This window comes from Copadichromis virginalis, linkage group LG7, assembly GCF_057382275.1.
Source record: "Copadichromis virginalis isolate Kocher_CV1m ecotype Utaka linkage group LG7, C_Virginalis_male_GT1.1, whole genome shotgun sequence".
Classification (NCBI taxonomy): domain Eukaryota; kingdom Metazoa; phylum Chordata; class Actinopteri; order Cichliformes; family Cichlidae; genus Copadichromis; species Copadichromis virginalis.
Window position 1 is genome coordinate 34,843,553 of NC_140624.1, and position 22,579 is coordinate 34,866,131.

The 22,579-nt window shown below is 39.5% G+C and overlaps 1 protein-coding gene across 4 annotated transcripts in view; it reads left to right on the forward strand.

Moving 5' to 3' along the window:
* The first annotated feature begins 319 nt into the window (after positions 1-319).
* Positions 320-22,579, forward strand: part of tjp2a (tight junction protein 2a (zona occludens 2)) — a 44,481-nt gene continuing 22,221 nt past the window's right edge. The window contains exons 1-3 of one of the 4 annotated variants that reach the window (XM_085463175.1): positions 5,947-6,366; positions 10,165-10,294; positions 19,384-19,437. In XM_085463175.1, coding sequence (XP_085319301.1) covers positions 6,260-6,366; positions 10,165-10,294; positions 19,384-19,437 — 291 coding nt within the window. In that variant the 5' untranslated portion in view covers positions 5,947-6,259. Of the gene's footprint in view, positions 489-5,946; positions 6,367-10,164; positions 10,295-13,240; positions 13,347-15,964; positions 16,257-19,383; positions 19,438-22,579 lie in introns of those variants that run through there. The other 3 variants (XM_085463178.1, XM_085463177.1, XM_085463176.1) reach the window with 3 other exon arrangements.

Below are 22,579 nucleotides of genomic sequence, written 5' to 3' on the forward strand. Positions count from 1 at the left end.
GAGATTTGCATCAACCAAATGTGCAGCAACTTTGTGATGTTATCATGTCAAAACAGACCAGAATCTCCGAGGACTGTTTCCTGCAACTTGTGGAATATGCCATAAAGAATTAAAGCCACGCTCTTGCTATCACTGGGTATGCTATCGCAACCAAGTAGAAGCAATAAAGCGCCTGATAAAGTAGCTGGTGAGTGTAGTTTCGGTATAAAAGTCCCTTTTATGACACCGGAAGAGTGACTCAGAAGAATGGCACCGCCCAAAAAGGTCATGGGTGAAACTGCAGTGGAGCTGCACACACAGCACACCTGCAGTTTCTAAGCTACGCCCACATACCTGAGAGAACCAGGAAGAAGGATTTTTCGAGGCTCGCCAAAACTTTGTTCCGTCAAAATCCTCTCCTTCCTCACCCTTCCTTTGTCCAGTTCAGCTTTTGGGATTACTCTGCTGCCTGCGGTCACATAAGGACAGGACACACGAAGTTTCACCTGGTAAGTAGGTCCGGCATTGTCCGCAGTGAGTATCGATTTGCTTTCACTGTGTTTGTGGCGCGCACTGCCATTTTACCCCATCTTTATCTGGTGCCTGTGTAAATTTAAGGTGGGGCTCCGACAGCTTAAGCAACTAATAACATTTTTTAGCTTGGTTCTTGAAGGCAGCAAGGTGTCATATTTTAATTTATTTGATAGTTTCTTCTTGTCAAAACGTCAGGTATGACCTACACTGTATTCGGGCCTGCGTGTAGCTGTCTCCTCTGCGTGTGTATTCATGCGCTTACTACTAGTTTCAGCGCACTAGAGGCACGCCTCAAGCCCCTTTAGGCAACTGTTGTTGTGATGTGGCGCAATCTAAATAAAATTGTGAAATTGAACAGGGGCTCGCACTGTGAGTGTTTCCTCGTGTTTAATGATTCTTATTTTTATTATTAGTTTATATCTTAACAGTTAACAAACATTCAAAAGCATCATTTCATTACATACATATAAAGCAGTATCATCTCAAATGATATACTTATAATAAAAAAGCAAGAGGAAAAAAACCTCTCGGATAAGTTTTTATTTACTGACATGCATTTCTGATAACTGTTGAGGTTCAAAGAACGAAGGGTGGAAGCTATAAACCATTTTAAACATGGGGTTGAATCATAGACTGTCGATAAAATATTGATATACCTAGAGTCGTATCACCCAGTGCCATTAGACTAGGAATGTGAGGTTTCGGTGTTACTGTTTTTAGCCACTGCTATGTGGAACCATGATCATATTTGGATGAGTTTGGAGTCCTAGCTTTGTTAACAGGCCGTCTCTATAAACTGTGCAAGTGAAACACGGAGATGTACACATGCTACTCCAAAGGACTTAATTTGTTAAAAGTTATAGTTAGCCGTGATTTTATTGTGGTAATTCCTTCAGAAATGTTCCAAAATGTACCACCAGCCTGAGGCTTATAATGCATCGCTTGCCTAAAACTGCCTGTTTGGGACACGTGCAAATAACAGGAGCCACACCGTATACGTTAAAACTGAAATAATAATATTAATAATAATCACCACACAGCTGTTATGAAAGTGCTAACTATTCATAGAGGTTCAGGATGTAAACATGCCGTTTACCCTGTAAAACTGTTAAATTTTAACAAGTGGCCGCTAGAAAAACAGCTGTTTTTGGCACTTCCACATTGGTTTCATTTTGTAGTTCTGAAGGCTGCTTCTTACCTTAAACTAACAGTTTAAGCTCTATGGATAAATTATTTTAGAATAAAACATAAAGATCGGGAATAGGGAGAATTAAAAAAAACAAAAAAAACATTAAACACTGTGTGTAAATGGTGATACAGCATGTGCACCCATAAAACAAATGGCATAGTTGCACTTTTATCATCTAGAAATCTTTGCATTTACATGTTTGTGGCCCTTATGTTGTATAATGTTTTCAGACATAGTTCTTTTATTTTGCTTACAATTCAGTATCTAAAAGGAAGTAGCCATTAAATGATAGTGAATACAAATTTTCCATGTGGTGGTGTTTACCTGGAATTGTACACATACCTCCTGATACGTGTGTTCAAGTATAACGTTCAACCACTAAAATTACTTGTTCAGGATTGCAAGTAAATAACTGTAATTTGGCATCTTAATCAAAAAACGATCCTGTGTTTTATTTTTATTTTTCAGGGGTTTTTTTTGTAAAATGGTAAGTCTGAAAATTTGCAAATTACAATATTTGTATTATGCTGTTAAAAATATAATTTCAGTTAAAGAGTGTGCGCTTATCGGTGGATTAACCATTACTGAAACATAAACAATATTTTTGGTAATTACCAATACTGTTAATTTAGGACAGCTGTGGCATAAGCCTTACTTTGGGTGGTGTTCTCTCTAATATCTGTAGATCTGTGGTTTACAGTACTGTGCTTACTCACATTTCAACCTGTCTGTTGTGTCACATTAATTTTGTTCAAGCTAAATGTCTGAAAACCCAAAAGACTTTGTAAAAATAAAAGACCTGGACCAGTTTAATTTCACAGCTGGTACATCCCCAAAAGAGTTGAAATCTACATGGGACGTCTACAGTGTCATTTAGTTTCTTGGATCACGGTGCTCATGTCTCACTGCTATTGAACGGAAACACATCTAGCAGGGAGACCCAGCTTTTTATAGATAAACTGAAAAATGTTGTCTTTTTTCGCTCTCGTGTTGCTTTTTGACTCTTTAATTCATCTTCATGTCACTACATGCTTGCAGCTGATCCAGATTATACCTGTGGAGGGGATGTGCATACTGATTTTTTTTTTTTCCCCTTTCCCTTTCTGTCTGCACACTCTCATCCCAGATTTGTGAGTGGCATGTGTCCCTCCATCTGGCACTCACATGCATTGCATACGGACATTGCATAATGGCCCAGGCCTTAGTAATGCAGCACCCCAGCACTACTCGAGCATGTGAGGAAGTGACAAGGGGCAGAGAAACAAACTGCTTATGTAAAAGCATTAAGAAGACCAAGCAGCTCCAGCCGCATTTGTTCACCCTGTGGGAAGATGAGGGGGAAAAAACAGAACTCATTCTCATTAAAAAGTAGTAAAAAAAACATGCAGTTACAGAGGAATTAGCTGGAACCATGAATTACTCTCCCACTTTTTAAAAACTAAAGGGCGTGAGCTGCGTGTGTGGTGCAGTGTGCATTCTCAGGTTAATTCAGATGCGTTATAGATTGATAATATTTGACAGATAAAGAACTTGGTTTGAATTTTACTGCTGGAAAAAATACATTTTGAAATAAATTTCAGTATATATTTCCTTTGTGGATATGGATACAGTTCCAAGGGATTATTTTAACTTGAACATCCATCCATGTTCTCATCCTGGTCTGAGTTGTGTGGGCATCAGTCTAAGCATGATCAGGCATTTCTTTCCCTAACACTACCCCCTTAGTCTTCCTTGAGGGTTACTGAGGAATTCCAAAGCCAGCTGAGAGATAATCTCTCCAGCCCGCCCTAGGTCTGCCTTCAGGGCTCCTCCAAATTAGACGTGCTTGAAATATCTTTCCCAGAATGCATTCAGAGGCATCCTGGTGAGATGTCTGAACCACCTCAGCTGGCTTCTTTCCATGTGGAGGAGGAACAGCACTCCTCTGAACCCTAACCCTAACCCCCTAACCCTAGCCCCTGGAGCAGTTATTATCCCCTGCTCCAGGTCATAGCTGAGAACAGGAACGTATATGAACCAGGAAATGGACAGCTTCATCAAGGTCACAATGAATACATCCGATTAGAGTTTTCCACGTTTTCTATACAAATGCCAAACCCTAACTGACCAAATTCCCATATGTTTCAATTCAAAGCTTACAGGCTGTATATAAATACTTAGTGGTTTCTGGACTTCATATTTTAAAGTGACAGTATTAGTGTTTTGGCTGCTGCCATTTTGTTTTGTTGGAGCCCGAAGGACCGAGAGTGTGTGGGTGTCACTTTAAGTGATCAACCAAAGGCTAGCAGGCTTGGTTATTATCCACAAATTAAACGGTTGTCACTCACACAAAATTCATATCTGCTCATTTTTGCAACTTCATTATGCTCCAAAAGGCACCAACAGCACAAACGCGGTGTAGACGCTCAATTTGGTGGAGGTGATGCTTGGCAGACAGCAGTTGGCTGTTATCCAGGCAGATGAGTTATTTAAAAAACAAACAAACACACACACACACACAAAAAAACTGTCTTACCTGGCTGTAAAGTTGGACATTTTAACATGGGGGGTTGACTTGCTTTAAACAGCTGCTAGAGGAACTGGACTTTTTGGCACTTCCACCTTTTATTATCAGGTTACAGTTAGCACGGAGCTCCTCAAATCATCCATCATTTGTTTATTTAAACTGTTAAACTTTGATTTCACAGGCTTTATTTCACAAACTGTTACCTGCAGTATTTTCAGCACCATTGTGCTGGTAGGTATCTGGCCAAAAAATAGTTTGCTACATAACTCGCTTTCTAACCAGTCATCATTGTCCATGTGCCAGGTGTTCACAGGTGTGATTGCTTGTTTAGTTTTTTCACGTTTGCACATGTGTTAGTCATAAGTACGCACACACATTCTTCAGTGTGGATTGGATCAGTGTTCCCCGTGAGATTACTGTAAAGTGTTGGATTATGATAAAAACGACTGTCACTCTGCTCTGTAAATTTTGCCCTCGGTCCAGCCACTGCTCTTAATCTGTGGCTCATCAGACAAAAACAGACATACAGGGTGAACTCAAAAGAAACCCCTCTCCTCATTTTTTTCCCCTCCTCTCCCCGCATGTTGCCGTTATCCAGTGTTTTTAAAAATAGTCTTGCTATTTCTGTGTCTCCCCTGCTGCGCTCCTGGCATTTTTTGCTCCCCCCTCTTGGAGTGCTGAGGGATTTTTCCTGCTCAGTGAAATCTGCAGCAGCTCTCATGGCAGGACCATCCAGAGCCGTAATCCAGACATACAAGCAGCTTGAATATAAATTCTGTCAAGAGTTTGCATTGGCTGGCAGCTCATCAAGAGGTCACAAAGATTTATTTATTTATTTCAAACCTCTCAGGACATGGCAGCCTGCTGTCATCTGGTGACTCGGGGATGGCAAGATACATTTAATCTGCGTGCGTGCCGAGGGTTTATATCAAAGTGGGAGGGAGGAGAGGGATGCATGCAGGGAAGAGTTGGGGATGGATTATTGAAGTTTACTAATGGGACTGAATGGTTGCAAAACCATTGTTAAACAATTATTAATCCACAAATTCAGAATACTGAGGATGAAATCACATTTTTGAGAAGTGAGTTGCAGACTGCAAGTCAAGGCATTATCTGACTCTCAGGTCCTGTCTTGCACCTTTCGCCTTGTGAAAGTCTGTCACTTTGGTTTGTGGAAACTTGTTGTGCAGCCAGCCAATCACAAAAGAAAAATCAACTGGGTCAGATGAAGGTGTGAATTTGGGCTTGAAAGACACACACACACACACACACACACACAGAAGCCAGATACATTTGGCTTCTCCAGTGAAACATGGGTGTGAAAACGTGCTGTGGCATCACATCTGTTCTTGTGCAAATCTTGAACTGCAGACTGACTGCAGCTTAAAGTTGTCTGGTCATTGCTTTGTCATTAATAATCTTCGTCCATTAGAGGTTAGCTCTGGTATTGAGGGGTGTGTCATCATGTGATTTGTTTTTTTCTTTTTTTTTTCAAAGTAGATGGATCTGTCTGGGTGTAAATGGTGAGAAAACTAAGCCTGGATGGGGGGATTATAGGAGAAGGGGGCGGGGAGCATGCATGATCTGTCAAGGCTTAGTACCACAATTATCCCAGCGGCTGCAGCAGCAGTCACGGCGGCGGCGGTGGTGGCAGAAGCTGCATTTTCATTAGTGTAATGTCCAGAGAAGCTCGAGAATTATGTAAGAGTGACGTGTTGTTATCCCCTCTCGGCCAGCCCACCTCCTGGCAGGAACGTGGCTGTTTGTTTTCCTTTCATCCTCGTTCGCTTGGAAAAGCCAAAAGGACATCTGTGGGAGTCAGCGGTTGAGGACAGGACCCTTAGTGGTCACGCCGCGGGAACCGCGCAGCACTGGACGCTCAATCTGTGGCTCAGTCTCCTGGAGAAAGTGATGCACTGAGGCGCAAGAACAGACAAGTTTGATGATGCCAAAGGAGATGAGTAGACACTCATCACTTCAGGTTGGGATCAGGGAGTGTAGCAGCAGTTAGTGATGAGGTCCATGGGATGTTCATAAAGGAGAGTTAGAAGATGAAGTTTAAGAAGTTCATCACGATCATGCAGGCAGCGATGGGGATTGTACCCTTAAACAAACGGGAGCTGCTGCCACCAGGCAGGAAACTGTGGAGACCCCCAGGGTGAGTTTGATTACTGTACCGTACCGGTACTTGTATTGGATGTTTCCTTCTAGAAGATGGATTTTTATATCCTGCTGTTGCAGTTCAGTGGGGGAATCAAAAGATTTCTGAAGAAAAAACAGTTTGGTGGTCATGCAGATAATTCTATTGTTAGTAGTTTCCCAAGCAAGAAGGAAGGGGAAGGTATTTTATTTCATTCACACAGCACAGAAACTGTGTTTCAGTTACTCACCATAATCCTTAAAGGCAGAAATCTGTGAGGCAAATATATCAACATTGTGACCATCTGGGCCACTAGCTGCCACGAGGAAGGGGGAGGAATCGGACAGGTGGATTGTAAACACAATGCATGACACATTCTTCTCACTACAGAGAGACACAGTGATGTAATGTGGAAAGTAATTTTCTTTTAAAGAAAGACCCGTGTTTGTGTTGTGTCCTGCATTTGGCAGGAAATGTTTTCTTTTTAAAACTTTGTTTAAAATCATTGTTATGTAGTCTTTTTTTAATTTTTCAATAATTACTTATGTACCAATCAACAAATTGCTTCAGTTTAGTATTTGCTTTATTTACCAGCCTCAGTAATTATTGCAATACACTATTCTTCCAAGTTAAACTCACACACCTCGACTCGAGCAGCGACCCATAACAAAGGGAGTCAGGAGTAACAATTGCACATTATCGCCCAACCCTAATGTGGAACCCCGCCCAGGCTACAACTATTGTAGCAGCATTTTCAGCCTCTTTCCTTTTACACTTCAAAGAATTTCTTATCGTTTGTATCGTGACAGCCAAATTGTCACCACTGTCTCCAAACAGTTTAAAGTTGATTAAAGTTTCAAAGTAGAAACCTCCTCATCCTCTGTCTTTGTAGCTTTTTCTCCTGCATTTGTATTGATACATTTCAGTTTGTCATGCTGAGCGACTAACTTGCTTTATTACCTCATTAGTTTGTCATATATATATATATATATATATATATATATATATATATATATATATATATATATATATATATATATATATATATATATATATATATATATATAAATAAAACTTTTTTTTTTTTTTTCCATTCATTCATAATTATGTAGTTCTTCTGTGCGCACAAACTTGTTCACTACTTACACTCGACACATCCAAGATAATCTAACTATAACAACAGGATTAAATAATCAAACTAATGCTTGTCACATTAATGACAAATCTGTGGAAAAGTAGAGAAATACAAATACTTACAAGCTTTAATAAAAGCAGGCCCTAAACAATGTTACTTCTGTGAACTACCTCACCCTCAAGTATCAGTTTTGTAGCTGCAACTGAGGGAGGTATACTTGAAATATTCTTGATCCCAAGGTTATTGAGCAATTTATGTTTCAGCCATAATTACCTCCACCCAGCAGATTATGTGATTGGTTCAGTTTATCTCTCTGTTTGTCTGTCTGTTAGCAGGATTACTACAATATTATGGACAGATTTGCCATTTCAATATTTTTTTTCATAGGTAGGGCTTGGTCCAACTTGGATATAATGAACTTTTGGGAAGGATCCAGATCTGATTGAAATTTAAAAACTTTGATATTGGTCTGTAAGTTCAGATGCACTGTCAAAAACATCATGACAATACTTTTAATTTGTTTGTCACAAGTGCTGCTGAAGTTTGCTTTGTTTCCTTTGTGTTTCCTTTGTGTGCTACGCAATAAAAGCCATGTTAGGTTTTACTGGTTGAAATCTTTAATATTAATATGCAGCAATTACTTGGAAGCAAGCCGGCAAGCAGTAATCATTTACAGGAACGAGTCACAAAGTCCCACACAGAAGACAAACCAAAAGGAAAACAAAAAACAGAAGAGGGCGGGCGATCAACAGAACAAATGCTTCCTTTTTTATCAGTTTTTGGAGCATGTGGAAGCAACATGAAAATGCATTATAAATTTGGATCATTACAGAATGCAAGTAAATGCAAACTGTTGATTGAGCTGTAATTTGAAAAGAAAAAACAAAACAAATTGAAGAGGTGACTTTGATTCTTTTCCCCAAATGAAATCATTCATGAAGAATGGAGGAGTTGTTTTGAATGGATATAGCAAATAGGATATGTTTTTGGAGCGTGGCTCATACTAGGGATTAAAATGGTTTGGCTTTCTGTTTTACATTACCCTCTGAGTATCCTGCTTTTAGTAGTAACATAATTATAAATGCCAGGATAAATATCCATGAGCTTGTAGGAAATGAGGTACTAAAATATCTAAATGCCCTTTTAACCCTTGTATGGTGTTCGGGTCTGTGAGACCCGTGTTCAGTTTTTTTCAAAAGAAAAATTAAACAATTAATTATTTTTTCACGTGTAAATGTGTTGTGTCTTTCCACTCACTCCACTTGATTATAACTGATTTATTTATAACATTTTATATAAAAGAAAAACGAGAAGCACATTAATTCATAAATGTGATCTAATAAAGGTAAAGGGAAAAAATTAACCATGTTTGCTGTTCATATGTCTTGTAATTGGGATGAAGTAAACATCTGTTGAGTAATTTAACATAAAATTGTTTGATAGTGTTAATTTGGAAAGCCAAAACTCTAGCGGGTCCACCAGACCCATGAACACTGGCTGAGTGACAAAAATACGAACACCACACAAGGGTTAATGTAGTCGCTCATAGAGTAATGAAGTCTGCGCAGAGCGGACTTCGGTAAGAAGTCAGTGGAGACACCACCAGTGTTTTTATCCCCAGGCACGCTTCAGGTCTTCCTGGAAATACTGAGCCCCTCCTTTTGCATTCACAGAGTGTGGTTTTTTTGGGTTTCTTTGAAAGTGTAACAGTTAAGGTTTGGTCACGCAGAGGAAATCTGGTTTCTTCCCTCTCTGTACGTGATATCTGACTTTATCCACTCAGATCATCTCAGTGTGTTTGACACAATGCCATGAAGCTGGGGATGGGTGTTGACCATATGTTTGGACATGCTGCTTGTGATCAATGGCAGAGATGCTTAAAATGAGACTTGAGATGAGTTTGATAATAGTCTGTTATCTGTGTCAGTCTGGTCTTCTGGTGAGTCTGGTTTAACTGTGTCATGCACCAATGAGAAACATGTGGCTAATTCTATTAAAGTATCCATCATACTATATACTCTATATCATTTTGATTTGCTTTTGATTGCCCTTAAACATTTTTTAAGATAATTTTTAATCTTGCCATATTAGGATCTGCATAAAGCCCCACCCACCTGTTCTTCAAACGAGGGGCAGCCAATCAAAAGAAGGATGGCTTAACAGGAGAAGGAGAATGAGGGAGAAGGTGGATTACGTCCAAATGTCAGAAAAATATAGATTATTTTCAACTAAAGTCATGCAAAACTACGAGTCAAGCCCAAGAAGAGTTTTTCCTCCATAATTTGTTTTAAAGTCTCTTATTTAATGTTTCCTGCAAACTGTGTAAAATACTATAAATGAACATGTCTAGGAAATGTGTAAAGCAATTACATAACTCAGGAATGTTTAGAGAGCCTTATTCTTTTTATGCTGTATAAAAATAGATCTCTCCGCCTGGTGCAAAGCATCTCTTGACACCTCACTTGGACAACATGATTTTCTGAGTCATGCCCATTTAAATATTTCAGACTATTCAACAAATTGCTATGTTTTAAGGTCAAAGCATCCTCTAAAGAAATAAATCTACTCCTCTTGCTGCCCTTTAGACAAAGTGCTATACAGTGAAAGTTTTAAATAATCCCTTTTCATTATGGTAACACTGCTGGTTATGATGTAATATTGTGTTTCTCTTATGTGCTCAGGGATCAGCCTGGCTCTGACCAGACCAGCACTGACCTCCTCAAGTGCAGCAGAAAGTTCTGCTGGTCCAGAGAAGCCCAGTACTTGTATCTTCGCCGCCTGTCTTCACGCAGTTTCTCGGCTATTATGATGGTACGTCTTTTACATAAACGTCCACACTGTATCTGATTTGGCCTCGAGTTATGTGATATTTTTTTGTTTTCCTTTCTTCACTAACACTACCTTGTGGATTGTGCCTTGTACCTGGTACTTTTTTGGTATCGAATGCAATAGATTGAGTCTTCAGTGAGCTAAGCCAAGAAAAAAAGGCGAGGACCGTCAGTCGGCCATCACGTGTGACAATCATGGCGTACAACATTAAAACTAACATTTTTAAATGACTTTGCTAGGACTGGTTCAGATACTCGACTGTTTGAGCCTAAACTCTACCCAGTGTCCAGTCTCTTACTGAACTGAGTACACAGTTCTGAGCTTTATTTTGCTTTAGTTTCAGTTTGGTTTATTCACAAATCAATCAAAATATACATTCCAACATGATAGTCTATATGAGATGGTTATTTGTGAAATGGTGCTTCCTAAAAGCTAACCTCAACTTATAAATAGGGGCCAAAACATCAGATAATATACAGCAAATGCGTATAGAATTACCAATGTACTGTAACTAACCTAGTCACTAAAGTATCCTAAGGTAACCTTAAAGATCCTAACATATAACTAACACTGTTACACTAACCATCCATTAATACACTAACACACCAATACCTCTAGCTAGTTTCACATAAAAATAAGTGTGAATCTCAGGTAGAAAGCCAACCAGAGTTTAAAATCTTTCCCTTCAAATCTTGGTGTTTTTGTTTTCTCGTATTATATGTGTGAGAAGGATGAAATATTGGATAAGCTCACAAAGTCTTTTGTTAAATGTAAATACTACTCTATACATAGCACAGTCATTGTGAAATATGTTATATTCTTTTAAATTTAGAGGTTTGTAACCAAGAAAAAGGGGATCAGAAGGAGCATCTAGATTGGACCATAATATTTGAAGTCTTTTATTTGAAGTGTGTGTGTTATTTGATATGGGAAGGATAAGTATTGCACCATATAACAGTAACTTAAGTGAGGCTCTAATAACGATCGGTGTAAGTAGTTCGCTAATATCAACATAGGTAATTTTTTCATTAACTCATCAATATGCCTCTTAAAATTTAGAAGTTCATCAACATGAACCCCCCAGAATTTAGTAAGTATAACCCTTTCGATCATTAACATTTTTCTGATTTTTGTTTGAGTGAAATAATTTAATATCAACCGCTGCAAGACAAACTTGTTGTTGAAGTTAAAATTTGATATAGAGGTCCTCCCAGGCTTCAGACATCCCTCCCATTCACAACTGAAATCACCACACTGTAGTTTACTGTACTTTAAACATCTAGCAGTGAATCTAGTGGCTTTTCAATTAGCCGTTGTGCCGTCAGTGAGATCTCAGCCTCAGTTCTCTCTGCACCTACTCAATGTTAGTGACAGGAAAGAGCGAACAACAGCACTGATGACTAAGCCATTTGCATATGTGCGGTGTTGTTTGATGGTTTGTTTCCCAGGTGGTGTGTGTGTGTGTGTGTGTGTGTGTGTGTGTGTTTGTGTGTGTGTGGAAAAAGGAGCTTTTGCACTGAAAGCTCATTTTGCATGTTAGCATAAAAGAAATCACAGTACAATCATTGTCTTTAATTTTATGGAGATTTTAAAGATAATAAATCAGACGCTAGTTATTTTCCAACCATGTTAAATTCCCCACAAAAGCATCAAAGTAAAGCTGATACTGCTGTGTTCGTGTTCATTTTTGTGGTATTAAAAGCTTTGGGGAAAACAAAGATTCAGTCATTTGTTTGCAGAGCTTTCTACAATGACCACAGTCACCACCTCTTGTTTTCTTGTGAAGGCTGTGTGGTGCCCTGTGCGAGAAGGAGGCGAACACAACAGGCGGAAACCGAGTGAGGAGTTTGTTTTGTAGGGAGGGGTTCAGATTGGAGCTGCTGCTGTTTCTCAGCTCTGAGAATAGCCAGCTGAGGTTTGAGTCTGCACTGATGCTTACTAACCTTGCTCTGTGAAGGTGCAGTGCTTGTGTTGGGCTGCACGCACTTGTGAATGGTGGAAATCCATGTGTTTGTGTATGACTAGGAAAGATTTGACTGTAAATGTTATTGAAAAGCACATTGTAATGCATTATTCTTCCCTTTTTTTTGTATTGTCAGTCGGGCAACATGGACGCAGGTTTGTGACTGCAATAACTCGAGAAGAAAGTGATTTTCAAATTCATACCATAGTTGCATCTGCTTAAAAATCCCGAACATGTATGAATCTCAGTGACCTCAACCTTTAAGGTCAAGGTCAGAGGTCAAGTTTTCCAAGACTCTTTATCATTTCTGAAATGTACTACAGCATTTTTCAATTAGCGGTGGACATGATCTTTTACTTGATAGTGACATAAAATGCATCAAGATGATGTTAGAGGTTGTTTTTTTTTTTTTCAGCATCAGAGGACCTCCCACAGCTTCCTGCTGTATTTCCCTCTAACAGTTTGTTAGGAGATCCCTGAAAACGATGTGTTTACCTGGTATGCTTGTCTATGGTGCTAGGCCAAAGTCATGTAGATCCAGTGCAGAGCAATGGAAGGCAATCAAGCAGCCCTCGTCCCGTGGCATACTATGAAGGCCACATGTTTGTTGTGTAGATGCAGCCTGTTGCCTTTGGGTGTTCACCTCTGGACCTTAATTAAGAGACCCTCCAGGAGCCACAAGGGTGACTCATCACAGAGTGAGGAGGTATGAAATTGAGCCTGTGTCTCTCAGGTGGCTTGTTAACGCCTTGACAGATCGCTGGAAGAGCTAGAGGTGATGGCATGTCAGAGGGAGGTCTTTGCAGCTCTGCTCAGGCTGCTGCCTCTGTGATCACGACCTGGATAAGGAGCATAAGTGAATTCGTGGATATCCTCTGTTGTTCCTGTGTTTGTAGTGTGATCACGTGGATGTTTCTTCAGTTCTGTGTGACATTGCTATCAGTGAGAGTCCAGCAAACTTTGAGGAGGTAGAGGGAAAACGCCAGCTACCAAAAACAAGCCAAGCTGAGATGAGACACATGAAAGTATGATTTTTACTTGAATTGGTTCAGTGGAAATGATGTAATTCAGGTAACTACAATTTTTTTTTTTTCTTAGTAATGTTTTAATTAAATTCATGGTATTTGTAGAAGTGATTTTGCTTGTTAGCTGGAGCTTATCTAAGCTAAGAAAATGTGTCAAATCCTTGCATTTTAATGATTTCCTTGTGTTGAGTGTAATGCTTTCAGGGCTTGTCTGTGCACACATGGAGCGCACTGAGTGTCCTTTTTCTTGGCTGTTTGTTTTTGTCAAGCAAGGTTAGATGGGTTTTGTGGTTAACGTCACTCGGGTGATTGTGTGAAACTCTGCTGTTGAAAATTTAATGATTTTTCAGTCTTACGAAACTCTTGCGTAATCCCATCAGTGATCTGAAAAATGCAGGCATGTCCTTTTTTTTCCTCTATTTGTGCAAAAATGATTTGTAAGCTGTGACTGAGACTGCTTCTGCTCTGACACATTGACGACTTGAAGATAAAGTTCAGTGACTCAGTCTTTCCCAGGCTGCTTCCTCCCCGTTTCCTTATTTGAATATAACTACACTGTTGTGACCCCTCCTGAATCCAGAATGATGATTAACCAGGGAGACATGTCACGTCCCAGAAGCTTCATTGTTTTAATGACTTACTCCCACAAATTATTCAGGGCAGTGAAGCTGTTTTGCATTTGGATGGCCTATTTTAAGATCAGTTTGGCATCTCTTAGTTGGAGTGGAATGTGTTGATTTATTTGGGTTGACCTTAATTTCTCTGAAATTGTATTGTCATTATTTAATTCACTGCCCTAAAAAAAGTGTGGATAAAGTGCTGTGTTCTTCAGAAGCAGAAATTTGTAAAAATGGTGGATATTAAAGGGATGGATCAGGTTGTATAAAGGATTTTGGACATTTTCAGAGTCAGCTGGCGTGTTCTTATCTGATTCTTCTGTGATAAAATACCAGATGAGGGCGGCTTCGTACACACAGTAAATTGTGCACACAGAGATGAAAGGGGGGGGAAAAACAAGGGGTCATTGTGGGACATCTGCATGTGGTCATCTTGACCTTTTGTATAAGCTTCTCATAATAGGAGCTTTGAGTTTTTCACATAGTATTATATGGGTGACAAATAAAGGAAAACCAACATTAAGAGTCATTTTAAGGTGTTGAGCCATCCAAGTGCCACCAAAATGGCTTCAGTGCCCCTTGGATTTGATTCTCCTAGACTCTGTAACTTCACTGTTGAAGCAGAGCACCGTCATTTTGTGTTTTTGATCATGGCGATGTCTGTCATATTTATTTAAGAAAAGGTGGTTTGATTAGATTGAGATCTGGTAGGCGTGTAGGCCATTCCAAGATATGAGCCTCTTGATTGTCACCCAGGAAGACGCTGCTCTCATTGGTTAAAAATATATTTGCCTGTTAGTAGATGAGTGGAATCAAACAATGCCAATTTCCACCGGTGGAAGCGCATCCAAAGCCAACTATTTCTTGCTGCGTGCATCATTTGAGAGAGGAAAATAGTCTGATCTCTTTATTCCATGACCTAAAAAAAAAAAAGAAGTTATATTTCAGATGCAAGGACAGATCACAACTGTAGTGGAAGATCCTTTCCTATTACAACAATAGAAGGAATCAGAAGACCACTAACAGGAAGGTCAGTAGCTCAGTCCTCAGGTCTTCCGGTCCACATATTGAAGGATCCTTGGGCAAGCTACTGAAACCCAAGTAACTCCCAACACATCCGTCTGTATATGAGTGAGTGTGCTCTAGAGTACTACTGTATGAATTTGGGCATGTCAGCTTGTATTAAAAAGCCCTTTAAGTGGTCCATTTGACTAGAAAACCTCAATATAAATGTTTGTTCAGTTGAACAGACTAGGCAAGACAAAATATGTCAAATGTCCCGTTAAAGAATAAAGTTTTTTTTTTAAGTTAAAAAAGATGTTTGAAAAGTTCTGGGAAACATTTTTGAAGTTGTAGAGGTTGAATGTAATGTAAAGTCAATCTGTAATGTCGCAAATACACATTTAGATGTAGAGATGTAGATATTAAGTTAGGGGAAATTTGATATTAACAGACAGCAAACACCAATGTAAGGTAATACTCAACAAATGACTGCATTCTGCCTAAATGAACAAACTATACTTTTTCCTGTCAAACCTGTTAGTAGATATTTAGGAGCTTAAATATATGTGTCGTTTGGGGGAGGGGTGTTGGATTTACTCACAAGAGTTATTATTATTTACACACCCTGAATAAACGTTGTTGTTGTTGTTGTTTTTTTTGCATTGAAAGCAGTTGGAATAAAATATTTCAGTTATCCTAAAATGGACGCGTCGACAGTTTGGTTAATGTCTATAATATTCCTCACTTAGTTTAATTAAGGCTGTTGTTGTGCTGTCTGGCTGGAAGCCTCACAGCAGGCTGCCTAAAAATCAATGGGAATTTTGGACGCGTCCATCTCAACGATCTAAGGGTGGTCGTAAGCCACCTTTATTTCTCTATCTGCTGTGTTATCAGCGGTTTGTAATTACACATATTATTGGAATATCAGTATTAGTTTCATTAAAGTTAAGTTTCTAAACTGTTGTTCGAGTTGGTCTTTATTTATCTAAATTAGTTTTGACCTAACCCCACCCCTCCCGGGGGGTCCTACTTGGTACAATCTGAACCAAGCTAGGAGCTGTCGGCGCTAATTTTTTACTCTGGATTCACGAAGTCTGTGTGTTTTGTGAGTGAAGTGGTTCACTTAGAGTGAAACATTCGGGACTTTTACTTTTTCAAGCTTCTAATTTTTTTTTTAATTCTTCACAACTTGTGGCAGATGTGCCACCGGAAACGCCTAACTAGTCGTAGTTTGGTTTGAATCCTCGGTACCACTCTCGGACAGTTCAAAGTGCGTGATGCCAGTAAACGGAGGGGGGCTGCTCTCTCTGAGCAGATACGCTACTCAGTATTTAACAGTAAGTCCTTTTGTACGCCTACAGTCAGTACTGACGAATACAAATGTAGTGTAATGTAGCATTATTAGATAACTTTAGCCATATGGATGTGCTGTGTGTGTGTTTGCGTGTGTCTCTCTCTGTGTATGTGTGTGAATATCCTTGAGGAAAAGTCGGGAGTTTCCATGAATCCCTGCTGAAGCCTGTTGCACCTGCTGCTACTGCGACTGCTACCAGCTACACGAACGGTTTAGTTAGCTAACTTTTAACTTTAAACACATCTGTTGTCTTAAGATTAGTTTTGACTTCTGATCCAATCCGCAGTTTTTGTTTAGTCGACCGATTGGTACATTTTACAGCGGATTTAACGTTTTTGGACTTATTTATCTTGTGGTTATTTGAAAATCCACTTTCTCGGGAAACGGCAGTGTTGTGGTCCCCCTGCATTACAAACTAAAGCCTTCAAACTCAATGTAGTTGTTGTTTTTCTACACTAAATTAAATATACTTATGCAGGAGTTGTTTTTCTGGCACACGATGTAATGCAGGTATACGGCCAGGAGGGGGTAGACTTGCACTGCCTTTTCTTATCAGCAGCACATAAACACAGGAAGTGGCTGGGTCATTTTGTCATTTCCTGATAATGTTCCTTTGATTTCAAGGAAAGATGGGAAGTAATTGGGACAAGAGAAGCATGTTGCTCAAATGATGTGATTATACTCTAAACAAAGCTGTAAAACCTAAATAAAACTTTGGTTGATAGGCAGAAAAGTCTTTAACTTAACTGAACATTTTCTTGTAGCATGTTTCATGTCATGTTCCTACTTTATATAATTGTATTTATTTAGTTAGTTTTGGCCTGTAGGGAAGGCAAAGCAATGTAATTCAATATTATAATTAAAATGCATCACTTTGTACCTTAATTTACATTTAACATTCAGATTAGTCCAAAAAAAAAAACCCCAAACAAATGAAGTTATAATGAAAATGATAATATAGGTCTACCATCTATTAAACATGTTCCAGGTTATTTTTCTTTGGACAAACGTGATTGATATAAGAATAGATGGGTACTTAAATAATTCTGCAAGAGACGTTACTGTCTTACGGTAACAGTAAAAATGGTATGTGTTTCAGCTACACATTTATTTTGTATTTTCTTTGTGATAAGTGATGAGCTGTATCTCTAAATTTGTTTTCCAAGTCACATCCTGTGTGTATAACCCAGTATGTCATTTCCCCTCCTCATTAGTGGAAATGTGTTTGTGTTTTGTTATGTAATCGCTTGCACTAGGGACTGTGACTTATCCAGTGGGCCTGCCTGCGAGGACCCATAACGTTCAAATCGCATAGTACAAAAAGACACTCTGACTTAAATTGGTTTGGCTTTGCCTGAAGCACGCTCATATTTCTAAGTCATTCATATGTCTCCCCTCTTCACACATGGCAGTCTGTTTGGCCCTTTGTGGTGCAAATGGATGTCAAGTGATATCCCCCCCCTCCAATATAAATGTTCCCCCTTTTTATTGAGGCTGGGCTCAGTATGTTTCCAATCCATTGCTCTCTACACACACGAGCCTGGTTTGCGAAAAACTGTTTAAGATAAAGTTCCAGATGGGCATTTCAAAGGTCATTTCCAGATCTAAAAAAAAAAACAAAATCTACCCCTCCAAGAGTTTGTTCCCCCCCACTGTGGGGTCTCTCTGCTTCTGCCACTGGTCCTAAAGTATTCCTGTGCTGGCCAGAAGATCAAAAAAGTGGGTTATGATGGGTGTGCTGCCAGCTCGAGTCATGCCCCCATTTCACTAAGCCTGAGCCTGGAATGGCAGCAGCACAGAGATTTTTCGCTTTCCCCGATGTAAAATCCTAACCATTGTACTAACTCAGATTTGAACTCCTCAAACGTTCACTGTGGGTTTGTCTCTGTGAAGTGAGAATTGGCTCTGAAACTTTGGGAAGTGCCCGATATATCTCGATGTGCGAGCGCGTGGCGAAGCCGGAATACGTCGAGTGATCCGCTGTCGCGTTTGTGGATGAACTCTCAGGTTGTTGGGATCGCCGCGTGCTTGCACAGGAGCTGGTGTGCCTGTGTGTTTACACTTTCTGCAGACGGTGGGATTTGTGCTGAATGTAGGCCAGCAGAATCCCTCTTACGTCAAAGGCAGGCGGGCGGGCGGGCAGATGCAGGGAGAGAGCTGCTGGTGGTTGTGCAGCTGTGGCCATGGAGGAGGCTGTGGCGCACATCAGTCTGCCAGAGCACCGCTGGCGGTGAGCAGGGAGAGACACAGAAAGGAAAGAGACTGAGCACCAATGATGAAGACGGTCCTCAGCTTGCACAGGAAATGGGCCCACGCGGTGAAGACCATACGTATCCTGCAGGGGCTCGTGAGTGCTATTCTGATTGCAGCTTAAATTTGATCAGATGTCTGGCCAGCCAGCATGACCTGAGAGTTTCTTTAATGGTTTGGGTCGTGTTTTATTTTGAAATGAGGATGTCAGAAGTGCAGAAAAGTAGCACTAACGGGTGAAAAAATTCCGGGTAGTTTACGTGAACGGATATAAAGTAGTTTGCCTTTTCTCTCTCCATGTTTGTTGTGTAAAAAAATTGATGTGTCATTCGTGTTTTTATATTTTGAAATCGCCTTTGTCGTTGTTGAAAATAAGGGCATGTTTTTGACCAACTTTGCGATTTTCTTTGGACTGAATGAGTTTTTAGTCTCCTAACAGATATAAATAAAGTGGCAGCATCTATTTAAAAAGGAAACATCTTTTAAACAAATTCACTTTATTTCAGTTTTTTCCTCACTCTGTCAGTTTGAGTCTGTCTTTTAATTAGTATTTCTTAGTGTGACCTGCTGGTGGCTTCCTCATACAGCCTGTTTCATACAGTTTTTTGTTTTGTCTTATTTAAAGAGTGCAAACTGATGCTTAAGTGTTCCAAATCCATTTCTAATCAACAAAAGCCAGAAGTTACTTTTCACAGCTTGCACTAAACAGCCCAGTGGAGGGCTGTCATTGTTCTTGTGGTTGTGTAACAACAGGAAGCATGGGCTAATGAACTAGCTTTGTTGTTACATCACAAAATACATTATTAATCTGTCCGGTGAAATAAACCCATCCGTGGTAATCTTTTCTTCTCTCTCCTCAGAACCCGGTCATGGAGGAGACCGTGTGGGAGCAATACACCGTGACCTTGCATAGGGTGAGTCCATCTGCACCTAAAGACACTCCCAACCTCATCTCATTTACAGCGTGCACATGTTTTCCATAAGCCCGAGCTGTTGACCCCGGTGGATCACAGGAAATGCATTTAATTGATTGCTTTGATATTTTGAAGTGAACCGATAGTGAAGGGAAAATGATGTCAGTGACATTCCCCTGAACTCTGAATGACCAAATTCAAGCAGAGCTGTTATGTTTTAAACCATCAAGAACAGTTATGTTTATGTTTCTGCTTATGATACTTGACTCGGGGTTAAGTAACTTAGAGTAATGGATCATGGAGCTTTTAGCAGCTAGGGGGGAGTATAATTCAAACCTGTGTGTGTGTGTGTGTGTGTGTGTGTGTGTGTGTGTTGTATGTATTGTATGTATATAGAAGATGGATTTAGCTTTTACAACCAAGTCATAAGTGTATTTAATCTGCACTCTTTTTAATAGCCAGCAGATGGCGATCTGCTGGTGACCTGTGGTTGTAGAGAAGGCTACCTGGGAAAACACAGCTTGGCTGTTTTGCTCTGCGCCCTCAAAAAACAGTTTCCTGATTAGTTTAGGGGCTCAGCTCTTAGTTTCCAGTCTTACTGAATACAACATGAAGTCCAGTCTGTAAGTTTTCATTCTAAGAATCAGAAACAAGGATTATCACGTCAGACACCAAGATAGCGATGGCAATTGCAACTCAAGGCTTCTTAAAGACTGCTTTAACTGTCCTTGTCGATTTTGAAGATGACCATAATTTACAACTAAATATTTTATTCAGTGCTACTTGAGACTGACGACATCAAGAAATTGTTTAGAAAGGTAACAAAGTAAAGGAGCTGAGTTCTGGTTTTCCACAGAACTCATATAACATATAACACAAAGTCTTACTTGAAACCAAAGTTGTTGGCTTTGTGTGGCCATTGAAAAGACTGCAGGTGTAAAGCACATCCAAGTTACTTATATCTGAAAAGTAAAACTAAGGTTCATCTTTTATACTGTCTATAGTCTACCTTAAAGAGGTGGTCAAGACATGGGAATCTGTGTCCTGAGATGATTTTGTTACATGGGGTGTTATCCTGCTGAAAGTAACAACAGACGATGGGTACACTGGTTATAAAGAGATGGACAGGTTCAGCAATAATACTCAGGCTATCGTGTTTAAACAATGCTCAGCTGGTACCAAGTGGCGGACCAGTCTCCTCTGGCAATCAGTAAGGCATTTTTGCCCAGAGAATTGATGCTCACTGGATGTTTTCCCTTTTGTGGGCCCATTCTCTGGAAACCATAGAGTTAACTGTGCAGGAAAATCCCAGTAAATAACCAGTTTCTGAAATACTCAAACCAGACCATTTGGCACCAACAACCATGCTGCGTTCAAAGTCAGTTAAATCACCTATTATCCCCATTCTGATGATCGGTTTTAACTTTAGCAGGTTGTCTTGACCACATCTACATTACTCCAATGCAGCAATGTGGGATTTGCAAATTGGCTGTTGCCAAATTTATTTTTTATTTTTTTCCCCTGGTTCTGTATGATGTCACTGAGAGTGAGTCCCACCTACCAGCTGTTCAAATGTTTTGTTGATGAGGGGCAGCCAATTAGAAGAAAGTTTATTTAAAAAGAGGTTGGTCTCAAAGGGGCATCTTGAATTTAGGGTTTGAGTCCAAGAATAAAAAAAATATGAAACAGAAATTGGCGTAATGGGTTCCTTTTAAAATAGATTTCAGTGTTTAACATGTGGTCATAGTTAGATTACTTTTCAACAATGTTCTGATCATTAATAACTTAAGTTTATTAGAAATACATTTACATAAATATACCAGGTTAAAATATTTATTTATTTATTTCTCAATTGAAAAATTTAGTCCAGGAATCCTAAACTGTATGATCCAGTGACTATTAAAAAATGAAGATATACTTCAGTTCCACTTTTTGATTTTTCCCAGCTATCACATCTTTAATCGTTTATTTGTTCAACTTGTTTAACCATCATCCAGTGACCAGGGTTCTGGCTGCTGTTATGTTAGTCACGTGTGTGACTGTGTAAGCGCAGGAAGTCATTTGAGCTTAGGTAATCATCATGATGAGCTCATTGTCGCGTGCTGTGGCTCACTTAGGCCAGAAAAGCAGATTTTGTGCAAAAAGGTCCTCTGCTGTAGGCGTGAGCCCCCCCCCTCACAACCCCACCACAGCCAGCTGTCACACTCTGCTTTGTGCTTATACTTTTTGGTCCCTTCCACTATTTAACCGAATTTTCTCTCTTTAAATATTCAGAGTATTTCTAATGTCATTTAAGGAGCACAGAGTCTAAATATATGATATTTATTTGATTTTTGGTCTAAGGTAGAGCCCATACTTTGCTTGTAAGGGATTAAAACGGTATTTATTACAGTATGCAACATTCAGCCACATTTCCATTTTCAGGTAGGTTGCAGCTCGTAACTTAGTCGTCCACCCTTTTCTCCAAAAAGAAATGACTTCTGGAGTCTAGATCCACAGACATGTATATACAGCACAAAGTGCAAACTGAATACACAGTGTAGTACAATATCTGCCCAGTGGTTTATATCATTTGTCAGATTATGGCATTTAAAAAGCTCCAAAAAGAACAAACACAATCCAGAGTAGAGCAGGGCGATATGGCCAAAAATATTTATCACGATATATATTTGAAAATTTGCGATAACGATATAACCGACGATATAATTGATGCGAGACAAAATACAACTCCACAACATTACTAGCGCAAAAAGACAACCTTCCATTTATTTTCACTTAAACAAGAAGCTGGTTTTTATGTACATTAAAGCTTTATAAAAATGTAACAGTGCAAATGCAAATTCCTTGCTGAAAGTTTAACCAAAAGGCATTTCCAGTAGAAATGGGCTGACATATCCTGAGCATAACCATGTATAATATCCACTGAAGTTAAAAATAGGTGCTTTGCAACATTAAACTGCAGTGTGCAGTACGCATTTTTCGGACCATAAAATGCACGGGATTATAAGGCACATTAAGCGAAACAAAGCAGTCAGATAAATCAAACTTTATTAAACTCATTCTTCTTGCTTCCTCCACTTCTGTACCATTGATTCATTAATGTTGAATTCTCTGGCAGCTGCTCTATTCCCATGTTGTTGCA